Below are 26800 nucleotides of genomic sequence, written 5' to 3'. Positions count from 1 at the left end.
CCTCGAGGGACAAGATCCAGCTGGATGTTCCCCCCACTCTGATGAAAAACACACAAACGCACACTCACATCCTCCCTCTCCTCTCTCCTCCTCTCCTCCTCTCTCTGTCTATCTACCACTGACGAGAGGTAAACAGGGGAGGAGATCTCATTCGGTTCCTGAACTGTTGCAGCGCTCACTGCTGCCTCCCTCTGCCTCTCTTCCAATCAGTTTCTCTGCCCTCACACACACTCACACACTCACTCACACACACAGTTCACAGCAGAAGATCCCCCAACAGTCCTGGACTGATCTGGACTCCTACCTGCCATGGCAGACTGAGCAGCTCTTGAAGAGAAGAAGGAGGAAAAAAGACGACTTAGAGGAGGTGATACAAGAAGGAGAAAAGAGGATAAGAGGAGCGTGTCGAGTTTTTTTTTTTTTTTTAAGTCCCACGGATCCAGCCCCCCCCAGCTGATGATGGAGAACACATGAGGAAGAGCAAAGAGATCTGAGGGGGAAAATGCTGCTGAGTAAAGTTTGTGGATTTTTCTAGAGGGGATTTTTCAGCCCTTTGAACTCTGGGAAAGAATCGCAGAGGGTCGACTGTGCAGATTGCAAAGAGAGAAAGGTGAGAGTGAGTTTCTGAACAAAATTCTCAATGAGGTTGAGCCGAGGGGAAAAAGACATTACTTATCAGCTTTTATTTTGAAGGTAGGAGGCTGCTGATGCTTTCTTTCACGTTGTAGTTTTTAACTTTGAGCACAAACATCTTTCTGCGGTATGTTGGCGTGAAATAGTGGTTTAGTTTACTTCACTTTGCTTTTTAAAACCTGCAAGCTGGCACCGACCAGGTCTCACAGTCTGCAGTCGTGATTCTGACTGACCCGTTTAAACCTCCTGCACCCTCTCTGCATCATTGATTCCATAAGCATCATTGGTGAACAGATGCATCATGGGTTAATCATACAGGCTTCGATCAGTGCTTTCAGAGAACATGCTGCAGGTGTTGTTGGCGATCTGTGCATGATCACATGTGGTGTAACTTCAAACTGCCTTATTCAGACTGCTGCTGACCATGTCATCATGAGTTAACGACTGCATTGTGTTTATGAGTTTGAAATATAAAACTAAAAGCCCACAGGGGTTGTTTTCTTGATGGTTTGACTCTCTTACACAAAACTTTTTTGCTCCCTGCAGGTTGGACAGAAGGGTGCTCCGAGCAGCATGGCAGCCCCCGTGTTTCCCTTCTGCCACCTTCTCCTCCTCTTCCTCCTCTTTTCCTTCTTTACACCTCAACCTGCCCTCACCCAGGACTCCATCACAACTTCAACGATAACAGAGGGCGACCCTTTCATCGCCCCCACGACGCCCATAAACCAGACATCTCCAAATTATATGGCGCCCACTCAGAACACTCCTCAAGAGACAGGGCTGTCCACTCCCACCAGCGGTGGCGACGCAGACGACGAGGATGTGCCTCCTGTCGGAGGGACACGTTGTCAGGGGTACTACGACGTGATGGGCCAATGGGACCCGCCGTTCAACTGCAACGCCGGCGTCTTTCTGTACTGCTGTGGTACCTGCTTCTACCGCTTCTGCTGCCAGTTCCGTCAGCAGCGTCTGGACCAGAGAATCTGCTCCAACTACGACACGCCGATCTGGGCCAACACCGGTAAGCCTGTGGCGACCATCACGGAGGGTACAGAGGACGGGGACCGGGACCGCACACACCTCATCGTGTACATCATATGCGGCGTGGTGGCTATCATGGTGCTGGTGGGAATCTTCACCAAACTGGGCCTGGAGAAGAGCCGAGGAGGGAGCGGAGGAGGAGGCACAGCGGGGGCATCGCACGCTGACCTCAACTCCAGGTGAGGAGAGCAATGGTGTGTGGTTGTGTGTGAAAGAAATACGAGATGTGGGTGTGTCTGCTCATGTGCTTACCTTTGGTTGGAGTGTAAGTTTCTGCACATAAGTGTAACTGTGTGTTTGTGTGTGTGTGTGTGTGTGTGTGTGTGTGTGTGTGTGTGTGTGTGTGTGTGTGTGTGTGTGTGTGTGTGTGTGTGTGTGTGTGTGTGTGTGTGTGTGTGTGTGTGTGTGTGTTCATGACTGCATGTTCTTGTGTGTATTTCCATGCATGCTCTACCTGCTGTTGTCAGAAAGTTGGAAATTCTGGCTTCATCTAACCTTGAAAGAGACTTTTCATTACATGGTCTCACAAACCTCAGCTCAAAATCTCTGACTTTCGTCCTTGATCGTTTATCTGTTGTCCTACCAACACGTGTGTAACTGTGTATGCTGCCTGCACATGTATGAATGATCCCTAAGAGACTAACAACACAGCACCACATGTGACCGTCTCATCCTGCCAAACTTTCAATGAACAAATGTTTTTGTCAGATTTGATACGACTGTATTTTAATTAAAGATAAGTGAAGTTAGTTTTAAAATAAGAGAGGAATGGAAATCTTGGGGGATAATTTGGCAAATCATAAAAGTGTTTTAACGAGTATGTGTAGCATTAAATCATGGCTCACTGAGTCACTCACTGGCACATATAAACATGTTCATCAATTTTATTTTCTCATCACTTTTTTTTCTAAATGTTTCTAATTTTGCATTTTTTGTGCTTCTTTCTTTTTTCCTTCTTTCTTTTTTTCTTTTTGTGTTTTTCATACATTTCATTTGTATTTTCTCCCGTGTGTACCATTTGCTTTGTTTTGTAAGCATGACTTATATTTGAAATAAACAAAAAATTGAAAAAAACAAATTCGATTGACCAAACTATTTCTGCTTGGGATGATGTTGAAACAGACATCATTTTGCTTCTGTGGGATAGTTTTTTATTTTCTTGAAAATTTTTCCTCACTTTTGCGGGGGTTTTTTTTCTGAGAAACAAGTAAAATGTTTGTTGTTGTTTTTTTTCTTTGAATTTTTTTTTTCCATCCATTTGCTGGAAAACTCTGTTTTACTAACACAGCAGAAAAGTTATAAAGTATCAGGGATGTATGGATTTTTATTCATATCCAATAGGTCTCTTGAATGTTCCCTATGGTTCAGTGGTTCCCAAAGTGGGGGTTATTGAATATAAACAAACACAGGATCAAGGGTCATACAAAACCATGCAAACACTAAATGTTTGAACAATTTATAATTTTTTTTTCTTTTCTTTTTTTTTTCCCTCCATTTTTTGTTGACTCAAGAGTTTCGAGATGACTCAGTCTTTTGCTTTCTTTTGGACCATAGACCGCACCCATGAGGACAGTTTCGACCAATCACAGTCCTCAAAATGCACGCATTAGGTCATTCCTGCTCTATCACACAATAAATATTTACAGTACCGATTTCATAGACCTGAGATCTCAGAGAAAGTTGTGTGAGGGCTGTTGACTTTGTCAGCTGGCTGTCTCGGCAAAAAGGTAAATAATGATGAAAGACGGTCTTTTTAAAAAAAAAAAAAAGAAAAGAAAAACACGGCTAGCTCTGGGCACTTTTGTGTTTCTGTTAGCTGTAAAAGAACGTAACATCCAGTTGATAACACGTCTCTGCCAGCGCCTCTCATTGGTTGTTGTTTGTAAACTCTTGAGGCAGTCAGACCCAAGTGGTAACCTCTGGTCTAAAAACAGGAGACAGTGCAGACAGCGCTAAAACCTGATGCCTTTAGTTGAGCTTGAGGTTGGCCCCGGAAGTACAGGAAGTCACAAACACACCCAGCCAAAAAAAAGCTGTTTTCACAGCAGAAATAAACCGGTTTACAGCCTAGTCAAAAAAAATGGATTGGGTCACTTCCAATATGGCCGCACCAGTTGATTTGCTTTAAAAATCTATTTCAGAAACAGATGGGTGGCATCAAGGAGACTATGTCCATTAGTTATACAGTCTATGGTCAGACCTGTAACATAACCGCTGATTCCAATCCCACATCCTGTGACTCGACAGCCTTAGCTTCACGGCTTTCGTTCTCTGAAACTTCTGGTGCTGTTGAGATGATAAACCTTTATGTAAATGAAATGGTGTTTTGCTTCTCCTGGCATCCCAAACAGCTGTTCTACTCAACGACACTTCCCCACAGCTGACATGATCAAACCCATTGTCAGTGCATATTTAATGCACCAGGCTAAGTACCAACTAGAATTCTTATTTCTGTTGATACTGATGTTATGCAATAATATTGTGCACCCCGATTCAGGATCAGCATTTCGATCTTCATTTCTCTCTCACACACACATTCAGGTTGTAAATGTGGTCCAGGGTTCAATCCATTCCGCCTCAGGAAATCATTACAGCAAACGGTGCTCAGCATGAGCTCAAATCTCCCCGCTTTCATCCCAAACTATCCAACCCGCCTCTCCTCGCTGTATTCTCCCATCAGGAGGAAATTCTTCTTATCTCTCCGAGCGTCTTGTTTTTGATCTCATTTTCCTCCTCGAAAATCTGCAATGCTAAGTTTCCTTGTCACATGTTACTCAAAAATGCCTCGTCTCCTCTGTCCTTCATCCTTTGGCTTTCATCCTGCTGCTCTTTCTTTTTTCCTTTTGTTTCAAACAAACATCTTTGCTCCCTCTTTCATCTCCTTTCTCATCTCCTTTGTATCTCACCTCGCCTGCTTCTTCGTCTCCTTCTTTACCAGTTTTAAACGATTCCTGTTTTAATTGAGAAGAGGGACATTAATGCACGCTCTACTCCGGCAGCACGTTACTGCCATTAACCTGAGCTGCAAAACTCATTCTAGGGCTAACATACAGTCAGGATTAATATTTCCTGCAGGGTAGCACCTCACTGAAATAGAAACACTCCAGCTGCATAAACACCCTCCCTCCCTGAGCCCATCTCTACAGATTACTGCTCCTCCTTGTGATTAAACAAATTTCCCCACGATTACGGCTTTACCGTTTCTGGACTGCTCTTCCTGCACGCTCATTTAGCTGTTAGCCTGCTGACATAAATCCCTGGTCCAAGAGTCTACGCACAGCTAAGACCTCATGTACTGCTCACACAGCAGGAGGTAAAAACTATGAAAATATACACCCACTCTCAGGTGCGATATTAATACGTCAAAGCACAAAACGCAACGTCCACACTGTCTTTCTTTAAATTCATCTCTCTGTCCTTCTGATTCATTTTCTTCCAGCGAAGAGAGAATGATTGCCCTCTGAAATCCAGCAGCTCTAAATCAGCTTTCAAAGCTAAATCCGAAATGATCCTCCTCTTAGATTACACTCGCCTCCTGCACACACAAACCTCCTCACACGTGAGCCAAACCAGGTCCAGGATGTTAGCATGAAGCACTAAATCCTGGCCAACAAAGGCAACGGAGAGCACCGCCTTAGGTCATATGTGTCACGTCCGTGAAAGGTTCAACTGGAGAGAGGCTCAAAGAGTGAACACACACAGATGAGCTTCATGATGTCTTCACGTTTACACGTACACACACATACATGCACCGCAGTGATTTATACTTCAATTAACAACAAGAAGAGAGTGTTTAGGTTGCGTGAGCACGGACCAACAACCTCCTACCCTCCTTACCCTGTGAGAGCTCAGGATGTGGCCGGGAGGCGAAGGGGACTGTGATACAAAGTCCACCAAACACAAGTGGAGGGAGGCCAGGGAGGCCAGGGACCAACACGGTGGCGGCAGAGGTCACATGGTGCAAAATAAGTGTGTGTGGGTGCACTCGTGTGGGGGCTAATGTGCATGCATGTATACGACCCTGCACTCCACATAAGGTCAATATGAAAACCTTGTATCTCCAAATAAAGTTATTTATAACTTTCAAAAAAACTTAAATAAACTTATGAATGTATTTGAATCAGCTCAGAGAATTACGATAATAAAATAATCTTCTCTTTAATGTGAAAAACAAGACGAGATTCTCAGGAGATACAAGGTTTCCAGTCGACAGCAGCACACGCATGCATCCAGATCTATATGTTTGACCCCTCTGCATGAAGCTATGTTCAGTGTGTGTTGTTTTAACAGTGAACATTTCACCCCTCCTCTTATGTAATGAAGGTCACTGCTCAAAGGGTTTCACCGCTGTGTCCTGGTTTAAGTCAGACAGATCAGCAATACTCAATACAGTGTGTAAACATATGGATGCTGTAACTGCACGCAAAGGTTGGCATCACTTTGTAACATACCCTCAGTATCTGTGACATGACCAACACGATATAACACCATGTTTTTGTATGAAAGTGCTCGGGCCTATTGTGTGTTTAGGTGAAGCTGCAGAGCAGTGAAGTTGTAGTTATGCATCAGCAAAATTTGGGGTAATCTTCAGTCTTCACAGTCTTTAAGCCTAAGTGTTTGCATGGGCACCTGACAAGTTAAGAAAAATATATTTTTCCAAGATATTAAAGCCTCTATAAGGAGTTTTTAAGTTATCTTGATGTACAAGTCTCCATGACAACACCACACTGGCCAGCAAAGTATAGCAGTGAGAAGAGAGATCTGCGTTTTTCTCTGCTAAAAACAATTTCTTGGATTTATTTTGTGGTTATGTTAGACGCTAGAGTTGCATTTTCATAAAGTAAAAGAACAGAAGGGCAGAAGAAAGCTAAACTGGTTAGTGATCGCGTGATAGAGCACGAGCTAAACTGTCTGCGTGTCATGCCGCAGTTATTCTGCAGTGGTCTGTTCAAACTTGAGAGTCTATCAATAAAACGAAGAGTGAGGTTATCTTAGCTCTGCTTGGTGAGGTTGGAGTTGGTAGATGAGCACTAGTAGGACATAACCAGGATTCACTGATGTTACACATTACACACGTCTCAGAGCACTGGGCTGGGAGTAGCGCTAAATATAGCCGACCTCTAAACTACTCTACAAAAAGAGTTTACAAAGTTTTCTTGTTGTCACGATTCAAACAATAGTGCTACGTAAAATTGAAAATGCATTACCTTGTTGCTTTTGTAGCCTTGTAAAAAGTCATCTTGAATTAAGAAAAGCAGTATTAAAAAGATCTTCATTCATTTACTTGAAAGAGTCACATATTTCTAAAAAGTCCTCATAGCCCCTTTAAAAGACAAAAATACTCTTTCCCAAGCAAATTGGTCGTACTCCATTGGCAGATTTTCTTCTTTTTTAACAAGCAACTGAGGAGTCATTTTTGAAGTTTAAAGTCTTTAATTTCAGAGCTTAAACTTAAAAGGTGATGGATTGTCTTAGAAAACTCTATGCGATCCGCCGAGTCCATTTCTACTTTCAAGAGATGTCTGAAAACTCATCTGTTCAAGGAAAACTTAGGCATTTACGCTGACCCTTCTCTTCTTTGTCCCCAGGGGTAGAATGAGTCAGAAGGTCTCAGACCCAGCTCTTAGTGATTTTTCATCACTAATTACTGAATGTTGTTGAAGTTTATTTGATTAGATTATTTTACATTATTAAAAACTTAATAAATAAATAAATAATAAATTGCTTGTGTCGTACATCGCTTTGGACAAAAGCGTCAGCAAAATAAAACTGTAGAAATAATTAAAAGGCATTTAAAAGAGAAAAGTTTGGTTTAGTTGGTGACATTATGCCCGTTGTTGTTTTTACCACCCTTTTATCTGAATAACTTATTAGAAAGTCAGAAACTCTTAAGTAGCTGATATGACCTCCTTCTCTGACCGTCCACTTCATGACTTAATAGAAAGTGATTCTGTCGGAGAATCAAGGATCTCTCTGTGTTAAATAACACATCCGGGCTGCTGTTAGAGAAATGAGCAGTGATGGTTTCTGAATGTCATAACCAATTCTCCGGAGTGGATTCAACCCCGTAGAGTGGCTGTTCTGTGGCTTCTGACCCTGGTTTCCACCAAGTCGCGAAATCTACACAGAGAACAACCTTCATACCCTTTCACATGTAGACACATTACTGTCATTTTCTAGGTGGTTTCAGGGCATTTCGGCCCTGATATTTTCAAGAACTTGCTGTTCATGCATGCACCTCGCAGCGGGAGGTTTTCTCTGGCAGATGCACTCTGACAAATAGGTTGAAGTTGAGGAGGGGGGTAATGGGGGATTACTGGTGGTTCTTTCACTACAGCACGTATGAAGACACTCTCGCGAGAGAAGCATAGAGGTAAAGAACATAACAGTGATAAGGAGAAAGGATTGTCAAGCAGAGAAACTTCCTATAAAGCCAATGATGTCATCACTCAGTCCACCAGGGATGAGCTCAGATCCAATTATGAATTGGAGAAGCATGGATAATGAGAAAGACATGGATACTTTTCTATCCAGAAATGCTTGTTACTATCCACAAATTAAAAAAAAAAAAAAAAAGGGTAGTTCGTTTTTTCACATTATGTACTTCACTGACAGCAGAGTGTGCCACCTGAAGCCTGCTGTCAAATAGCCCTGCCTCTACCGCTAGATTCACCAACTGAGGCTGTGGCTTCAACTTAGTCAAACAAACATAACGTCATTTTAGTGGAAAGTGTAAATTTTCTCCATTAAAAGAAAGCCTAATTAAAAAAAACTTTTTTTTATCCACAATTTAAGTTATGTACTTGGTTTTCGGAACCTCATTTCTCTACTCTACTCGTTTCTGCCTGTCAACGTCTTGCATTGAGGAAGTGGCAACTGGTTCTACCCTTTATTCCCACAAATATTTCACTCATTTAAGATGTGAAGCCAAATCTGAAACTGAAGACATGGATGGAGATAATGAGCTGGAGAGAAACAAGTAAAACTAAAATGGGTTTTATAATCAGTTACACAAATAGTGATACATTTTAAAGCACAACTGTAAATACAAACATAAATGTCTCTTTTTTTTTTGATAACTGTTACAACAAAAGTGTAATAAGCCACACCCGCATACAGGAACAGATATTGGCTGATAAAATGCAGATGCAGATAATGATGTCTCTGCACAGCACCAGAATGAATCTGTCTGCTGTCAGAACATCAGCTTACCCTCACATATTGAAGGAATTTTATTTGACGGATGGCAGTAGGGGAAAAAGATGACATATCTGATTGCTAAGCAAGAACAGCCTACCTGCAAATAGTGTTTTTGAGCTTCTGTAAGCTAAAGGCCAGAGGTAGTATACCTGGCTGATCTTATTGTTGTTTATTTGTTTTTCGTATCATCCTTGTAGACTGTGATAACTGTTTTGCCCCAAAGACACGTAAAGTTGTCGGAGTATGAGAGAACAAGGATACTCATCCAATTATAAAGAAAGCCTCAAAGCTCTGACCCCTTAATGAAACCTGAACTGGATCCCTGTTTACATATCATTTATTTATTCTTAGTAACACATTAATTTCAAGCAAAAAAATGCAACCATGAAACATCAAACAATCTGAGCAGAATGTGGTAAACAGGTGTAGTTTGGGTGGTACACTTACCTCTTCTCAAACTGCTACAATGCGTCAACTTACTATGTATCCTATTCATATATTTCAATTTCTACGGCCCTGAAAGATGGGTTATACATTGAGTCTAAGGTGTAGGGTAGCCAGATCTTCCACATTTTGTGTATTTTGCCTGTAAGGCATCAAGACCACTCATGAGATAGTTAGGAGTTTTAAGATTGAACAGTATTCTTGAGTTGCTGAGATAGATGGGCTTCCAGTGTCTTCAGGTTTCAGAAAGGGTATATTGTAATGTGTCATCTGCATAGCAAGGAAATGCAACCTTTGAGGTGCTGAATTTTTGGCCAAGTAGCAGTGAGTACATAGAAAGAAATAAAACTGGACCTTTAACTGAACCTTGCAGTGCACCACAGGTAATGTTAGATGTTGAGGAAGTTTGGCTCAAACACTGTCTGAGTTAACTGTGTTGGCTGGATTTTTTTATTTGAGGACCGTTTCTTATGTTAGGCCAGTACATTGCTTGAATTATTTCATATTTGTGTTTTTATGTGTTGGGTTAATGTACCTCACTTCTTTGTATGCTTTTGCTATAATGCTCTACAACCCAGATGCAAACAAGCACAGATGACATCTTGTCAAGCATCATATTATTATGCCTTTTTGATATAGGAAATAAAGACAAATTTGCAGTCAAAGTGTCACCAACCTGGACAACCAAAGGCTGGTGGTGCTAGCTCTGCTAACTTTAGCCACACTAGGACAATCCAATCCAGTCCTCTTCACTGCCAGACTGCCATTCCAAAATTAAGAAAAGGAATTTTGTTTTCCAACACAAGTTTTTCTTCTGCATAGTTTATAAAGGGTCAGGTTAATTTTCCCTCTTTCTTGATCTCATCTTCCTCCTGATTCAAAGATATTTTATAAATTAATGAAAGACTTTTTGAAACATTGACTGTATATATAACCCCTCATACTCTCTAGTGTACAGTATATGCTGGAGCACATACACACATCTGTCAACAAACTCAAGGTTTCACACATCTTCTACACAACCCCATGTCTCTGATGAACCTCATCTCTTTGTCGCAGCTAGTTTCGTTGTGACTTCCTCCAGCTCGAGAACTGAAAGTATAAGGCTCCAAGCAGGAAGCGAATCAAACCGGAGTGAGCCCTAAATATCCGCCGTGTGAGAAAATACTTTTGTACTAAGAAATGGTAGAGGACAGAAGTTTTTTAGCAAGTCTTCTTAAAGTTTCCTCCTCCTCCTATGCTCCACTTCCTCAGCTCTGCGCCATCTCCCCCGCCTTCTCATCGGCTCCAGGGTGGAGCTGTCACTCTGTATCACCTCTCACCTGGCACTGATGTGTGTGTGTGAGCATGTCTATATGCATGTTTACTTGTGAGTTAAAGTAGGCACATACACAGGCACATCACCACTTGCTACTGTTTTGTCCCAAAGTAGGGAGACATGTAAGTTGACATCTGCGTGTCAGTATCAGATGTGACAATTTCCACCTCCCAGCTTCTTTACCTTCCTCTCTCCTCCTCTGACTTGCTCCTTCAAAGTCCCCCAGGGGCTTCTCTGGGCCCTAGCACATAGTTAAATGTGGGTCAGTGATTACTGGCTTAAGGGTTTGTCTCTGTTGGTCTGTTTATCAGGGTGAAGTTAAAATGGTTGACATCTACAAACTTGAAAGATTTGCTGCTTCTTATCTGTTCTACCTTGAGGGTGGCATTTCCATTTTTAATACCAAAGAAAAAAAGCTGACTCCCATACCAAATTTTATCTGTCTCACTTAAAACAGACAAAATTGAAGTTTGTAGCACCAGCAGCCACAGTTAGTCAGCCCCTGTAGCTTCATTTTATCCTTCTCCCATCCATCTAATGGGCCATCTGTCTACAGCTTCAAAGAGGAACGCAAACCAGCTTCAAAGAACTCCAAGATCCATGTAAGCTTCTTGAAAACTTTTCATTTAGCATAAGGCTGCATTTTTTCCATTTTCAGGTCTGCGTAATAAAACAATCTACCCTTGTAGCTCCAAGGGAAGGCTACTAGCTAGCTTGTAATTATAGCAATACTGTGTCTGAAGTTGAAAAATAACCCTAGGAACCTGCATAGTGCGCTCAAAATGCAAAGTTCAACATGAAACAACTTTTCTTTTGTATGTAGAGTGGGAGAAAACAGAAAGGACCAAATATTGCCGGCTATACTCAAGAGAAGATTTAAAGTTAGCTTGTTAGCAAGAAACAAGTGCTTAAGATAACAGTTTATAAAAAAAGTATACTGAAGAAGTTTGTGAAATACTGATAAGTAATTATAGAAAGCTTTGGGTACTTTTAATGTAACTCATAAAAAGAAACAACAAACATCATTACTGTGTTTCTATAGAAGAAGAACATGTAAGGGGCTAATTGTAAGGTAAATAAAAGCAGAGTAGGGTTAGGGTCCTACCCTAATATAACAGTTAAACAGAGACCATAAAACACTGTTAAAGGATACTTGGGGAGTAAAAAAAAGTGGAGAAGTTGAAGTATTGCTCAATGGGACAAAAGAAAGAAACAAAAATATCCCCCCGGCAGAATAGCACACAAGTTAGCTTGTTAGCATAAAAAGGAAGCTGTTCAGGAAGCTGCCTGCATGGAAAGTTGTATATAAAAAAACTCAATACAGAGGGCTGCACTTTAAGCTGAATGAATAAACATAGAACTGCATCACAGCCTTTGAAGCAGCTTCACAAAAACAAAAAGACTCTATCCTAAACAGGACAAAGTACAGTGTAGCTTGTTAGCACAGAAATACTAGAAGCTGCCTGCATCTAAAGGCTGCAAAATAAGCAAGTCAACCAAAAACATGAGAAGGTTGCTTAAAACCAGGTGAGAAGAGCAGTGTGTGTTTTTTTTGGTAGCTTCCAAAAGAAGAAAAAAAGCAAGGTGAGATTTGCGAACAAATTCGACAAATCTAAAATAAACATTGTAAAATAAACTTAATTCTCCATAGGCATGTTATGATATAAAACCAGTAACTCTCAAGTTCAGCCAGCACCCAACAGGTGATCGATTACTTTTACTTATATGACTCAGTGGGTTTCTCTAAAATAGAAACAATATATATATATATATATACGTCACCATTTATCGTGTTTGTCATGCTTATTATTGTTAGGTCGTTACATGACTAAGAAAAGAACAAGAGATTTTAAGTGTGGGCGTAAATGCGTCATCACTTCCACGTTTCTTTGTGCTAAATGAAAAATAAAGAATAAAACAAGCAAGAGGAAGCATAGATCAAAATAGCAGTTAAATATGAATTCTAATTAAGGGAATACATACAAACAGATGCAGTATTTAGCAGCAGTTTAGCTGTCTTGCCTTTGGGGAATCGCTTTCTTAAACATTAATTCTGAACAAACGGTAAGTCCATAAATACTCATGACATATTTGACAAGAAAGAGCATACAGGGGAGATGGATCTTTTAATGAAAGTGTCATAAAAAGGCACAAAACTAAATCTGCATGCAGGCCTCCCTCTGTGTGTGTGGTGTGTTTGAGACACGAGTTGTCATTGTCTGACTGCTTATCAGTAAGCGTTGGTGACAGCGATGATGGCTTTCACTGTACCTTTGAAGAAAAGAGGGAGCGATGAGTGACAAGTGAGCAGTGAGAACAGAGGGGGAATAAAGGGATTGTGACATTGAGATGTCTGCCACAGTCTTTTTGCAGTGGATTATTTTGGAGAAGTGTTTTTGTAGATAAATCTCCTGGACAATGGTGTCACTGAGAAGTGTTCCTGGTCAGAAGACGGACAGTGAAATATCACGCTGGTGTCTAAAAATGTGTTACACTTGGTTCTAAGTTCAGTTAGGGGACACAACTTTTCTGTCTTTGTTTGTTATTCAGGCCCTTAAATCTTCTTTGTTAATACATGTGTGCAAAGGTTCCATCTTAACAAAACACAGAGGCCCTAAAAACAGTAAAGGACAGATTCACGACAGGGTCAATAATGTGATCAGTAATGCGTGAACAGGCCACGAGGATGCACAGGAAATATACATTGAACTGTGTGTCCTGCATGCATTATGCTTTGAATGTTCAGGACATTTTACTTTGTTATAATTGATATAATCAGGCTGCTGTGAGACAGACAGTGGATTTCCCTGTTTGGAGAGGACTGTTATATGATTTCTAAGTATATGTCCAAAAGGGATGTAATAATTGAATGTTACAGGGCATTAGGAATGGTCCATCTCAATGTGGTTATAATACATAAAGTACAAGAGCATGACCTTAAGCACTTAAGGCACAATACAGTTACATAACATGTTAAAGTTATGCAGATGAGAGGGCATGATTTAGGATTTGCTAGTCAGATCGATATGCAGAACAGTGAGTGTAAGGTTCCTAACAAACTTGATTTCTTTGTCAGAGCAAAAAACAGGAAACAAAAAAAAGAAGATGGTCCAAATAAATACATGCCTGGATCAAACTATTTCTTGCTTAAATTCTACATTATTTCTATTCATTAATTTTAATGCTAATTTTGGGTGGCATTTTCTTACATTTTTCCAAGGCAGCTAGCTAGGATCCTTCCTGTTCCCAATCACAGTAGCTCATTTGGTTATGTTGCAACTGTTGTTTAGAAAAAAACATTTTGTAGATGTGTTTTATTCAAGTGGCAATTGACAACATTTGGAAATGACACCAGTGGGGAATTAAAAAAAAAAAAACTGTAGTTCCACAAGTGTCCACCAGAGGCCTGTTTCAAAAGCCAAGGAATCCCCATTAACACATTAAAAACAGCCATTTTTAAGCCACATGTGAACAGCCTGCTATTATTTATGTATATTTATGTATGTGTGAGCTAGAGTCCTTGGCTCAGTGCCAGTGGCAGCACACACCCACTGCCTCTGACTTTGGCTACATGAAGATTTTCCCTAAACAAGCAACCACCTGTTGCACCGTGTTCCAATTGGGAAAGACTAAATAGCTGTTCAGCTGACTTGGCATGTTAGCACAAGCTAATCATGGGTATTTGACTCATACCTGGTTAACAGAAAGTCAACTCGGCTCACACTTCAGCCTATGTTGCTCTCCAAGTGCCTAAAAGTCAGTGAAAGTCAAGCCGAAGCTCGTTGTTTAGTAAAAAGCTGTATCTGTTTTGCGTTTTGTTTTACTTTGGTTGTGTTTTTCTTCCTCGGTGCTACGTCCACTATTGTAATCACTCAGGTTAGCTTCTTCCACCCACCATCATCTACACACAGTCACTTGCAAACTGGGCAGGCTGTGATTGGCTGAGGTAACCACGCCCATTCTCTGCCCAGAAACATCCTGATACAACCAAAATGTCAACATACAGGCAGAGGAGAGGGTTGGGGCAGGCAGACATTTACACATATGTATAGAGGCCTCAACTCAGGTCTGTTAAGTGTTTTAGTCATATTTTTATGAGAATTATAAAAGTAAACTGTTGTTCTGCTCTGGCTTTTGGTATACCTCTCACAGACTAGATACCTTTATTTAAAAGATGGAGAAAGTGAAGACACTTGCTTCAACTTTTTGTTCAGTTTAATAATTTCTTGCTTTTTTTTAAGTTTTTAAAAAGTGGGACATATTTGAGTTCAAGCTAGTGAATGATGTTAAAAACTGAAGGACAATAAGACAAGTCTCACTGGATTGGAGGATTCATTCATTCAGACATAAGCAAAGGTTTATAAAATTCTGAGTCTATATATAAATAGGTTAACTCAGATGTTATTTAATAAAGCAGGTTCAAAGGATGTGACGTCAATTGCAGGCTATAAAAATAATTAAAAGTAACGGTGACTAATCATAATGACACCATGCAAGCATTGATGGTATTTAAAAACAATCCAGGCTATTAAATGCACACGCTCCAGCCACTGGTTCAGACTTAATCATTTGCAGCCAAATTAAGCTAATTCTGTCTTAATCTTTTAACCATCTTGCTCTTTTTAAACGTTCTTTCCAGTCCCGTAACTCTCAGGAAGCACAGCCAACACTTCATAAACACTACATAGCCTGGAGACAGGTAAAAAAAAAAAAATCTGTTGAAGATTAAAAGTCAAAATCAGCAAGTTGTTTGAGCGGCAAGCCAAGAGAAGAGCTTGGAGGCCCGAGGCGCCACACGGCAGTGAGTCAGAGAGAGGATGGGGAACAGAGAGACTGGAACAGAGGAAGACAAACGATATGGTTTAGAGAGGGGGAGGAAAAGAAAGAGACAGATTTAGGGCTGCGTTTAGGTGAGAAGGGATACAGAGGAAGAAAGAATGAAAAGAGTGAAAGGGAAAAGAATTAAAAAACTGAAAAAAGAGGGAGTGATTTACATCACTGCAGAGGAGGAACAAAGATCAGGAGGCGTTGAAAGTCTTTGTGTCATGCAATGCAAATATTTAGAGGAGGGAAATTTCACGTCCAAATTTTCCACAGACAGGCATGCAGTGAGAATAAAGGGATCCACAATAAGATGATTATGATCTGAATTGATTTGAATGAATGAACATGATATTCTTAGACAAAGTAGAGCTGCAGAAATAGACTACAACTTTCCCAGAATTCTTTTACAACTCATTAAACCTAGTGTTTGGCACAGAAATATGCCATGGGGAATGTTCTTGCACCCATTTGGACCCACAATGACAAATGCTATATTTCTGTTTTATATGAAGACTATGCACTACATATAATGTGATATAATACAGTGCAATGGGATGCAAAACTATACAGTGAGACATAATATCATAAGTTAAAATAAAATACACTGTGATAAAATACATGGCGATATGATACAAATCAGATGATTCAATGATTTCTTATGTCAGGATACGGTACGGTACGGTACGGTACGGTACGGTACGATAAGACAGGATGCCATGAAGTTTGATGTGACACAATACAGTTTGATATCACACAATGTGACACAAGCCCATTCAATATGACATGATACATTACCATGGGATACATTTGGGTATGAAATGTCCTTATGCAATTGGTTATGATACAATGGGTTACGATGCATTATGTTCTGTTATGTTATGTTGCATTTTGATGCAACTATGGGTAGACCAATAGCAGTATCTATCTATTGAGCTGATACCGTTCTTGATTCAAGGTATTGTCACTGGTGAAGGCTGCCGATACCAGCAGCCAACACTCAAGGCATAAACCCTTAAGTCGAGCAAGTCCCTTTCGCCAGTGGTTGGCACTACACTACCGTGATCATGTCCTGTTCAGACAATATGAATGCACCAGGGTGAGTTAAAAGTGAAACAGTTAAATTTTTTAACTTCTTTTTTTTAATCACTTAAAATCTGACAGTTTCTGTTTTATTTTGGACTTAATGGCAGAGTGACTGTAATGTCTTTGTTTAAAATGATCCATCAATGTTATTAAAATTTTACGTTTCATAGGTACTTGTGGTAAAGGCATTCAGTATCGATAAATACTCAAGAGTACTCTAACTGGTATCAGTCTGAAAAAAAGTGGTATTGAAACATCCCTCGTTGCAATACAACTGTTGCAATTTAGATTTGTTGCGGTACAATATGCTACAATACAAAACATAGTGATATGATATGATATGATATGATATGATATGATATGATATGATATGATATGATATGATATGATATGATATGATATGATATATGATAAATGGCACAATAAATGATATGATATACAATACATATGATATGATATGATATACAATACATATGATATGATATGATATGATATGATATGATATGATATGATATGATATGATATGATATGATAAATAGCACAATAAATGATATGAAATACAATACATATGATATGATATGATATGATATGTGATGATATGATATGATATGATATGATATGATATGATATGATATGATATGAAATGATATGATATGATATGATAAATGGCACAATAAATGATATGATATACAATACATATGATACGATACGATACGATACGATACGATACGATACGATACGATACGATACGATACGATACGATACGATACGATACGATACGATACGATGTGTGTGATACAGTACAATGCAAAACAATATGACCCATTGTTCATCAGATAAGATACAATGTGACACACATGATATGATACTTTTTAGACCGGGAATAGTAACATAAGATAAATTACTTTGGATATTGAGCCTTGGAAGCTTCATCATACATTGCTACACAATATTTCATTATACTATTAAAACCATAAAACATGATACACAACACAATAACACAGAATGAAAAAAAATGCATAAAGTGTGTAATATTAAATGCTGTGATGAAGAATTAATACATTAAGCTGTTTCCATGCATATGGGGTCAAATTGTGATGACATGCAAACACTTGCATAAGCAGCACAAACATGTCTAAATGAGATACCTGTGGCAGATCCAAGCAACTTTATTTTATCTGACAGCTTCATACCATCACCAGGGCCCCAGCTGGAGACACTTTGAGTTCGTCACACTCTCTAACAGTTTGAAGATCAGAAAGGAGGCCAAAGGGTCCGATTTTTTCTATTTGGAAGGGTTGTGCGTAAACAAGCTGCCCCTGGCCTTCACTGTCAGATCACTCATACTCTAGCTTGTGAGGATTTTGTGCACCTGTGTGTGTGTCTGTGTGTGTCTGTGTGTGCGTGCGTGTGCGTGTGTGTGGTACAAGGAGCTAACCACATAAGCTTCGTTAGCGAAACAGAGGCACCGGTGTTTGAATTATTGATCAAGGGAGAGAATACCATCAACAGAGTGAATTCAGTAAATGCACAGGGAGCAGAAATGTGTTTATTCAAAGTGAAGAGTGTGTCTGCATGTGTGTTGGTGAGAGTGTGAGCCAAAAAAGGTGTCACTCGCTGTGGGAACAAGGTTTTGGTGGCCAGGCAGTGCGTGCCTCTTCAACGGGAGGGAAAGCCCTTGTACTGGGAAACAGAAAATGTGTGTGTTTGCTGTGCAGCAACAACAAGCCCTGAGTCCAAACATGACCATATTGCCAGAAATCTTTCCCGTATGTCGTTCAGCAAAAAGGCTGCTACTTAAACACAGCTGACTGGAATTCATCCCAGAGGGATGCAGAGTAAAACCACACCATAGGGAGATGAGCCACTTTGAATACAAATTTCCTCTGCAAGCATCATCTGAGAAAAAGTACAGCCAGTTATTCAGTGCATTGAATATGAAATGTTTAAAATCATAAAAAGTAAATTCTCTTTAATACATTAAAGTTGTGAAGATTTTAATTTGGGATTAAGAATGTGATTTATCACTGGCGTTAAGTGATTATCGCTGATTCAAAACATTAACTGTCAGTCAATCCTGTCAAATGTACTTAAGAAAATATATATCCTCAGGTTGTGGCGAAAGCGAGATTATTGAGACGACTTCAGCCATGCATCAGGAACATGTGAAATGTCTGTGGTGACTGCGGGGCATCAGAGCTCTCTGACATCTGTAATACATCAATAAATGCTAGTTACCATACAGGAAGAGTGGAAACGTTACTCTTTTAAAGTTTTAGTGGACAGTAAAATAGGTCTTAAATTATGGTACATTAAAGAATTATATGTATATATAGATACACAGATATATAGATATATACAGTTATTCCCAGTAGTCATCCATAAGAAGTGATGACAGCCCCTCTGAGAGCATACACTGTAAATGGGGAGCCTGTGTGTGTATTCCTGCACATTTGTGTGTGCGTGCGTGTGTGTGTGTGTGTGTTCTCACTGCACTGGTCGCAGCTGTTCAGGAAAGCCCTCACAGAGGACCAACTGTACACATCTGGACCACAGATGATGTTGGGTGCTAAGTGATTTCTGTCAACCACTGATTTCTCAATGCAAAGTCCAAGGAATAAATTCTCACTCCTATTTCTTGTTCTTATTTAAAAAGCTGCAAAAGCTGGAAAAAATCGAAATCTTGTCAAGCGTTTTTGTCTTATTTTCAGTAGAAAATGTCTATTTATTCTTGATATGAGCCACATTCACCTGACCAGTCCAGAAAAATGTCTTGTTTCAAGTTATTCAAAGGCAAAAATTAGGTCTGGATTGCTTGTAACGAGTAAATAAAATCTGCCAATGGAACAAGAGAAAAGTGTATTTGTATTGAGACATTATTCTAGTTTTAGCAAATTTTCAAGCATTTTTTTTCTTGTTCCATTGGCAAATTAGTTTTACTTGTTACAAGCAATTCAGACCTCGTTTTTGTCTTTAAATAACTTGAAACAAGACATTTTTCTGGACGGACCAGTTGAATGTGGCTCATATCAAGAACAATAAGACAATTTTTACTTAAAGTAAGGCAAAATACTTCATAAGATTTCAGTTTTTTGCAGTGTGAACTTAGTATTACTTTAAGACAGTGTTGAGATAATTAACAAAGTAGCTCTGAAAGAGTACAGAGTGTGTTCTTCACTGAGATCAGACAGCTGGACACTATTTATGTACCTGATTTTTAATTAACTTCTTCAGTTTTGGTTTTAAAAACAGTCTTCAGTCTCCTCAGGACCTGTAATCACAGCCATCACAGCTACAGTGTGCTATCAAGAAATAAGACTGTTGTTAAAAAGCACTGACCAATCAGGATGAAGTATTTGACACAGCTCTGTACGAACAGGATCGATGTCAGTGCTTGTTTGATTTGGGGAAAACATTTAATTTTAAGCCTGGATGTATTTACCGCTGAAGAACAGAGGACATGTTGGGCAGTGTTTTATATTCACTGTGTGTGTTTTTCTCCAGGACGCTCACAGACCTCCTGAAGCAGCAGGGAGCTGAGGTGAGCACGGTAGAGAACGCTACAACCAGTTCACCCAGTGGAGGGAGAGCGAACGGCGTCTCCACCAGGATGCCGCGCAGCAGGAGCGGTGAGTGTTAATGTTGAAGGAGAGAACAGTGAGACTCTGTGGTGACTTTCACTTCATGTTATTGTCATGACCTTTTCTGCTTCTACAACCAAAGCTAAAGCTTCTCTTCAGAGCTTGGAAATGTGCAGACACCATTTTTCCCCACAGGTGTCTTCTTCTCTTTGCTTGTTAACCAGTATTTAATTCAGGATAACATCCAGCTTTGGGCTTTTACTTTGTGTCTTTTTAGTAAGAAAGTATCTGTCTCAGAGGTTAGGGCCAGGAAAGTGAGTACCATCATCTCAGCGATGCCTTTGGATGATTTGTTTACAGGCTGGAAATTTTAGCTTGTTTCATACATTTTAGGATTGGAATTTTTCCTAACCTGGTTCTGATTTAGCTCTGTTCATTCACAGAATACGATTCTTGTTGCACTGGTTGGATCACACTGAGGATTGACTCTCAGTCAGATGTGTGGCATGTCTTCCCACACACTTCCCAAATTTTAGTATCAGAATCAAAAATACCTAATTAATCTGACAGGAAATTTGGTTTACTACATTTGCCTTCATACACAGTCAATCAGAAATGTATCAATTATCATCTCTCAAGCTGTCATATCAAATAAGAGCAACAAGCGCTGGAAACTTGGTTCGCGCTCTTCTTGTATTCAATGTTGGCATTCTAAAGGAACAGTTCAATGAATTTTTAAAATATTTTTAAAGGGAGGTATCACACGTACCAAAATGTATTGATGGATATATGGTAACAATGCAGGATGTCAATTCTAAACACGTCCAAATTTTCAAACTGATATATTTTCATTAGTTGAAGAAATCCCGAAAACTGTCCGTAAACTGCTCAAAAAGGTACAATCTGAAAAACGTACAAAATCTTCTCAAGATTTTTATGACACTTGCTGAAATGATGAGGTCATCGCAGGATCTGACTGGTTCATGACACATTTAAGTAAAGGGCTCCAGAAAACTGACCAGTCAGAGGGAAGGGGAATTATGGAGCAGGGAGCCTTAAAGAGACAGCAGCAAAAACAGGTGTTTCATATAGAGGATGAATTAATAATTTTCTAAAACACCAGTGTAAGAAAAATAGGCATTTTTGTTGCTGTAAATCATGTAAATCTATTATGGCGATACCAGAGGGACAGAGGGGGGACAGAGAAAAAAGCAGCCTGAAGAAAAGAAAAAGTCAAGAAAAAAACACAGTACCCCCTCTTTAAGGTCTGTTGCGTTAACTTACACTCGTATTTGAGCAGCGTGTGGAAGACAGAGTGGGACTGAACAATAGAGGCTTTTCATCTGTAAGTAGAACATATGCTTGTTGCACGTGCAACACTGGTGCAATACACACACACACACACACACACACACACACACACACACACACACACACACACACACACACACACACACATAGTTTAATTAGTATGTTAATGTAAGCAGGCTGCACCCCTACAGGCAGTGTGTGCCATTTCCATACATTCTCCATACATGCAGATACAGCAACCTGAATACAACACACACACACACACACACACACACACACACACACACACACACACACACACACACACACACACACACACACACACACACACACACACACACACACACACACACACACACACACACAAAGCTTTAAGAGTGAGAGGTCATGATATTTGGTAAAATTGGACAATTGTTCAGAGGAGAGGACTGATTGTCTGCATATGCAGGTTTGTTACCCAGGTTTGTGAGCCAGCCTGTGAATGTGTGTATGTGTGTGTGTCAAAGGAAAGAAGAGGGAGTGTTTCAGTGTGTAATATTAGCAGCTCCCTGCAGAGTCACTTGCTATGTCTAATTTTCACTGTACGTGAAGGACACTTTGTTCATCGTTACTCCAGAAGCTTGAACTTAAACAATTAAAACTATCAAGAGGGACTGGGAAAAGAGCAGGATTCAAGCATGTACAGTTCATGGCATAACTAAGGATGTTGCTGTAACGCAGCATAACTTCATGCCCCTGCAGTTATCACCAATGAATATTTATGAGACCGTATCAGAAGATCTCTGTAGCTAACATGATCTCTGCTCGCAGATCGCAGATGTGTCGAGCTGCATGTTAAACTGAGGTGGAGATTATCTGCAGAATCTTGTGTCATGGCAGCAGAAAATATCATTCAGTAATTTATTTTAAATGCGCACATGGCATGAGGCATACTCAGAGGAAATTAATAGAAGATTCTTTGTACGATTTCTAAGGTGAAATCTATGCAGGAGATTACGAAAGCAATGATTGAGCTGAACAGGAAACCCACAAAGTCAGACATTTTGACCTACACACCTGATCAAAATTTTAAGACCAGTTAAAGGATTTTGAGAATTTACATTTTGCACTTTTGGATCTTAGGAAGGTTCTCAGTAGAGTTTCAAAATACAAAAGAAAAAAAAAAAGTTCATGTTGATCACTTCAGAAAAGCCCCTCTCCATCCATCCCCAAATGTTGTCAGAGTGATTTAGATCAGGGGAACATCAGGATGGTCCAAAGAGTGAGCTGATTCCTCTGGAAGAAGTCTTTTGTCAGGCGTCCATTGTGACCTGCAGTGTTGTCCTGTTGAAAAACCCAGTCATTCCCACACAGACCAGGGCCCTCAGTCAAGAAGGAGGCCCCCTGCAACATCTCCACAGATCCAGCCGCTGTTTGACGCCCCTGACCAACCTGAAGCTCCATTGGTCCATTGAAGGAAAAAGCCCCAGATCATGATGGCGCCCCCTCCACTGTGCCGCCGTGAAAACATCTCCAGTGGGATCACCTCGTCATGTCAGTAACGTTGAAGCCATCAGGACGTCAAGGTTCAGTTTTTTCTCCTCAGAGAATCAAACTTTCTTTACCTTTCAGTGTCCCATGTTTGCTGCTCTCTGAAAAAGTCAAAATGGGCGAGTTTGTGGCGTTGATGGAGACAAGAAGAAGACGCTTCTTGTTCTTAAAGTTCTTCTCTCTCAGATGCTGTCTGATGGTTATTGGACTGCAGTCAGCTCCAGTTACAGCCTTAATTTGCCAGTGGGATCCTCCAGCTCAGCGTTGGTGAATTTTTTGGGGTCTACCAATTTCATTTTTTGTTCCATATAACCCAAAGATCTTTGGAGAAAATCAAAGTGTCTGTCTTACTGCGTCCAACCTCAGCAGCGTTGGCGCACCGAGAGAGGTCTTGCTGATGTGGCTCAACAGCCCAACCACATCCAATGAGAGGAAACTTTTTTTTTTGTTTGTTTGTTTTTTTGCGTCTGCAATCAGGAGGTCATAACAGTGTGAATACCTGAAAGAAAATGATAGTGAATCCACATTTTGAGCAGATTTTGTGAGATTATTGCTGTGGTCTTAAATATTTGATCAGCCGATGAACACACTATTTTTAATTAATTGCCTAATTGCTTTCTCATTTTTTTTGGTCTTAGTCCTGTCTTTTTTTTTTGTAAGATCCAACAATGGAAATTTTAATTTGTGCAATTTTTCAACTGGTCTTAAAATTTTAATCAGGTGTACGCCAATCAACAAAACATAACCAGTTCTACAAATGGAAAAAAAAAAATGTAAATGTGTTGGTACAAACTTGAGCATTTGCTTCTCCCATGTATTGTATTTACTGACCTGAAAGCTAGTTCATGAAGTTCGCCACGGTAGTAAACAAATCCTTATAACAACTTCTAACAGCTACCTGAACCCCAGCACCTCCAGCCCCTGCAGTGCAGTCATATTTCTTTAATGATGATTACATGAAAGAATTTTGATTAACTTAGACTTCCCATAAGGCTCTCTGTTCCTTTTTCTCTCCTTTTTTTTTTTTGGTCCACTCCTGCTGCTTTCCCGCTGCTCTAAAAAGCTCTACATCTCATGTAGTTTTCAGCAGCATACAGAGGAATTTTAAGTCTCCCACGGCTGAGAACCAGCAAGAGTTTGAGGATTGAAACGATCATCCAACAGCCTCCAGGGGGGCAGGTGTCCTACAAATCTGAATATTCCTCAAGCGTAGGGTGGAGACTCATGTAAGACCAGCGTGTAGCTGAAAGTTTTGACTGAATGAGAAAGTTTAAGTGAGTTAACGTAGGTGTGGGACATGACTGGGTCGGCTTCTTAATGCGAAGTGACAGGAGCAGAAGGCAGGAGACTTAGCAAGAAATCAGTGTTGATGGAGATACTTATTGATGCAAATCTGTTCCATATTCATGCATATTACACCCACTGAATGTCCACTGGCTATTTGTGAGCAATAAAAACAGACAGCAAAAAAAAAAAAACTTTGTCCAGCGGGCTGCTTAGTGCCAACAAAACAACGAGCAGAAATCCTTGTGGTGTGGCATGAGAACTCACAGTGACAGAAACTGTCTGAGAGGAAAAAGTGAAGTTCAAGCTGAACTTTGCCTGAAGAAAGTCTGATAGTACGTCACCTGGAATTAGTCTACACATGAATTGGTTCTTGGTCATTTCATGGTTTTTAAAAAAGCTCATGGGTTGACATTTGTGGCTCGACACATCAAGGCTTCACATCATGAATCACCTCCCTCAGTCTGAAACCTTCCTCCTCTGTTCACCACGCGACAGTCACTTCCTCTGCTCCCTCCGTAAGCTGCAGGATCCTGTATCGCTTTATTTAGGATAATTTGAATCAGAGATGCCTCACGATGTATGCACAGACAAAAATGCGCTGAGAATGTCCCCCTAATGAAGCCACAGCGGGAAAGTGGAACACGACATAGATTGCTGGGTCAGAAAACAGATCAACGGTATTGGTTTTTCCACAGTAAACAAGATGGTAGACAGAAGCCTCTGGAAAAAGTCATTCTCATTACACACAGTAATATTTTTACACTGTTAGGAGGTAAGTGCCAGAAGGCTTAATGTCTATCTCCCGTCTTTGAGCTGGCATTGAAACAAGACTGTGATCTCAGTGATAGTTAAAAAAATCTTCATGTGAAAGTTAAATTCACAACCAACGAGAAGGAAATGTGCAGACCTTCAACAGGACTAAAAGACCAGTTTCCCAAAACATAATGAAGTAGGGATGGGTAGGGATGGGTAACAAAATATCAATTTGTTTAATAATAAAATATAGATTTTTTCAACTTAACATATGTTTTCTTCACTATATAACCTTGCAAAGCTGTGTTCATGTCCATTATGGAAAATCGCCTACTCTTTTACTCCCTCACAGTCATAAGGGTGCATTTAGGTACCTAAACATGGTACCTTTTGATTTCATGTGAATTGGTACCCAGTACTTTTGACAGAATTCGGTCTGTACCTTTAAAAGTACCTAACTCGGTACCATTCCCTAACTGCAAGTTTAGCCAATATCTAATTTAGTCTACATACTTTATAAAATGATGACCAGCACAACAGCTCACCTGAAGTGAAGCCCAAACCTTTAGAGCTCGCCCTCTCTAGATACAGTCTGGGATATAATTTTTTGCAAATGTAAGTTTTAAAATGAAATCATATCATCATAGATTATAAGCAAAGTTTCCAAAGCTCGAGTGCGGGACCATGTGTCTTGTCAAATGGGATTTTGACAACTAACTTGATGATAATATTTTTTTTAAATAGCACTTTTTAGTAAAGCTTAAAAAGTTCTTCACACCGGGCAATAAAAACAGTTAAAACTAGAAAAGCACTCAGAGAGCGCAGACCTCGACCAAGTAAATTGTGATTGTTACGCAACACTTTAGTCCTACTTTAATGTTATACTCCCTTTCAGCAGACTGTCTGCTACAATTTGGTGTTAGTTGCAGGTTTGTTTTGTTTTGTATTGTTTTGCAAAGCAATCCGACCATTTATTGTGGAGTTATATACACATATGTTGAAAACGGCCCTATCTCAAAATGATAAAGAATCCTTTAAAAAAATCCTGGATCCAGATGGTGATCTGGATCACCTCCAAAATTTAATCACTTCTTTCTTATTCCATTTTGGACATTTCCTGAAAATTTCATCAAGATCTGTTGGTTAGTTTTTTAATTATGTTGTTCACAGACAAACTCTCCCGAAAAATATAACCTTCTTGGCAGAGGAAAAAAAATAAAATAAAATAAAATAGAAAATGAGGCTAGAATTAGATAAAATCATAGAGTGAGCACTTTTTTGTGATATAAAAAAAAAATAAGCGAACAAGCGACTGTCTGTTCCAAAGTGTGGGTGTTTGAACAGAAGAGGCCTCATCACCTCTGCTCTTCTGTCTAAACCTTGGAACAGCCAGCCACCACTCACACAGAACAGCACTTATCTGGAAGTGTCTGAGTAGCTAGCATCACAACATCAAAACATGAGGTGTCAACTGTGTTTACATTGCGTGGTAGATGGAGAATTTATTCATTTGACCTTTTTATTCCCCTCACTGATCTAAAAACCAGGCCAACAGCTCCCCGTGGCTCTGTATCGTGCAGTATTTGCTAAGTCAGCCTGCCTCACCTCAGGGTTGAATCTCCTTTGGTAAATTTACTACAGCTTCATTTTTGGTGAGCGCGGTATTTAAGTGACAACCCTGAAGTCAAAGATGCTCCAACTTTTGTTTCACGGGTTAAGACTGCCAAACGGTGAGAAACTTAAAGAGATAGATCCATGTTAACTGGGGACAGGAAGCAGCAATATTTTGGTCTAA

General features: G+C 40.0%; 1 protein-coding gene across 1 annotated transcript in view; it reads left to right on the top strand.

The window, feature by feature from the left end:
* The first annotated feature begins 244 nt into the window (after positions 1 to 244).
* Positions 245 to 26800, top strand: part of shisa8b (shisa family member 8b) — a 50285-nt gene continuing 23729 nt past the window's right edge. The window contains exons 1-3 of the mRNA XM_074662588.1: positions 245 to 610; positions 1180 to 1853; positions 20048 to 20172. Coding sequence (XP_074518689.1) covers positions 1207 to 1853; positions 20048 to 20172 — 772 coding nt within the window. The 5' untranslated portion in view covers positions 245 to 610; positions 1180 to 1206. The remainder of the gene's footprint in view (positions 611 to 1179; positions 1854 to 20047; positions 20173 to 26800) is intronic.

Source organism: Halichoeres trimaculatus, unplaced genomic scaffold, assembly GCF_033239565.1.
Source record: "Halichoeres trimaculatus isolate MK-OKI-2021-1 unplaced genomic scaffold, fHalTri1.1 fHalTri1_scaffold_23, whole genome shotgun sequence".
NCBI classification, from domain to species: domain Eukaryota; kingdom Metazoa; phylum Chordata; class Actinopteri; order Labriformes; family Labridae; genus Halichoeres; species Halichoeres trimaculatus.
Note: the sequence above shows the minus strand (reverse complement) of the source record. Positions and strands in the feature narration are given on the sequence as shown.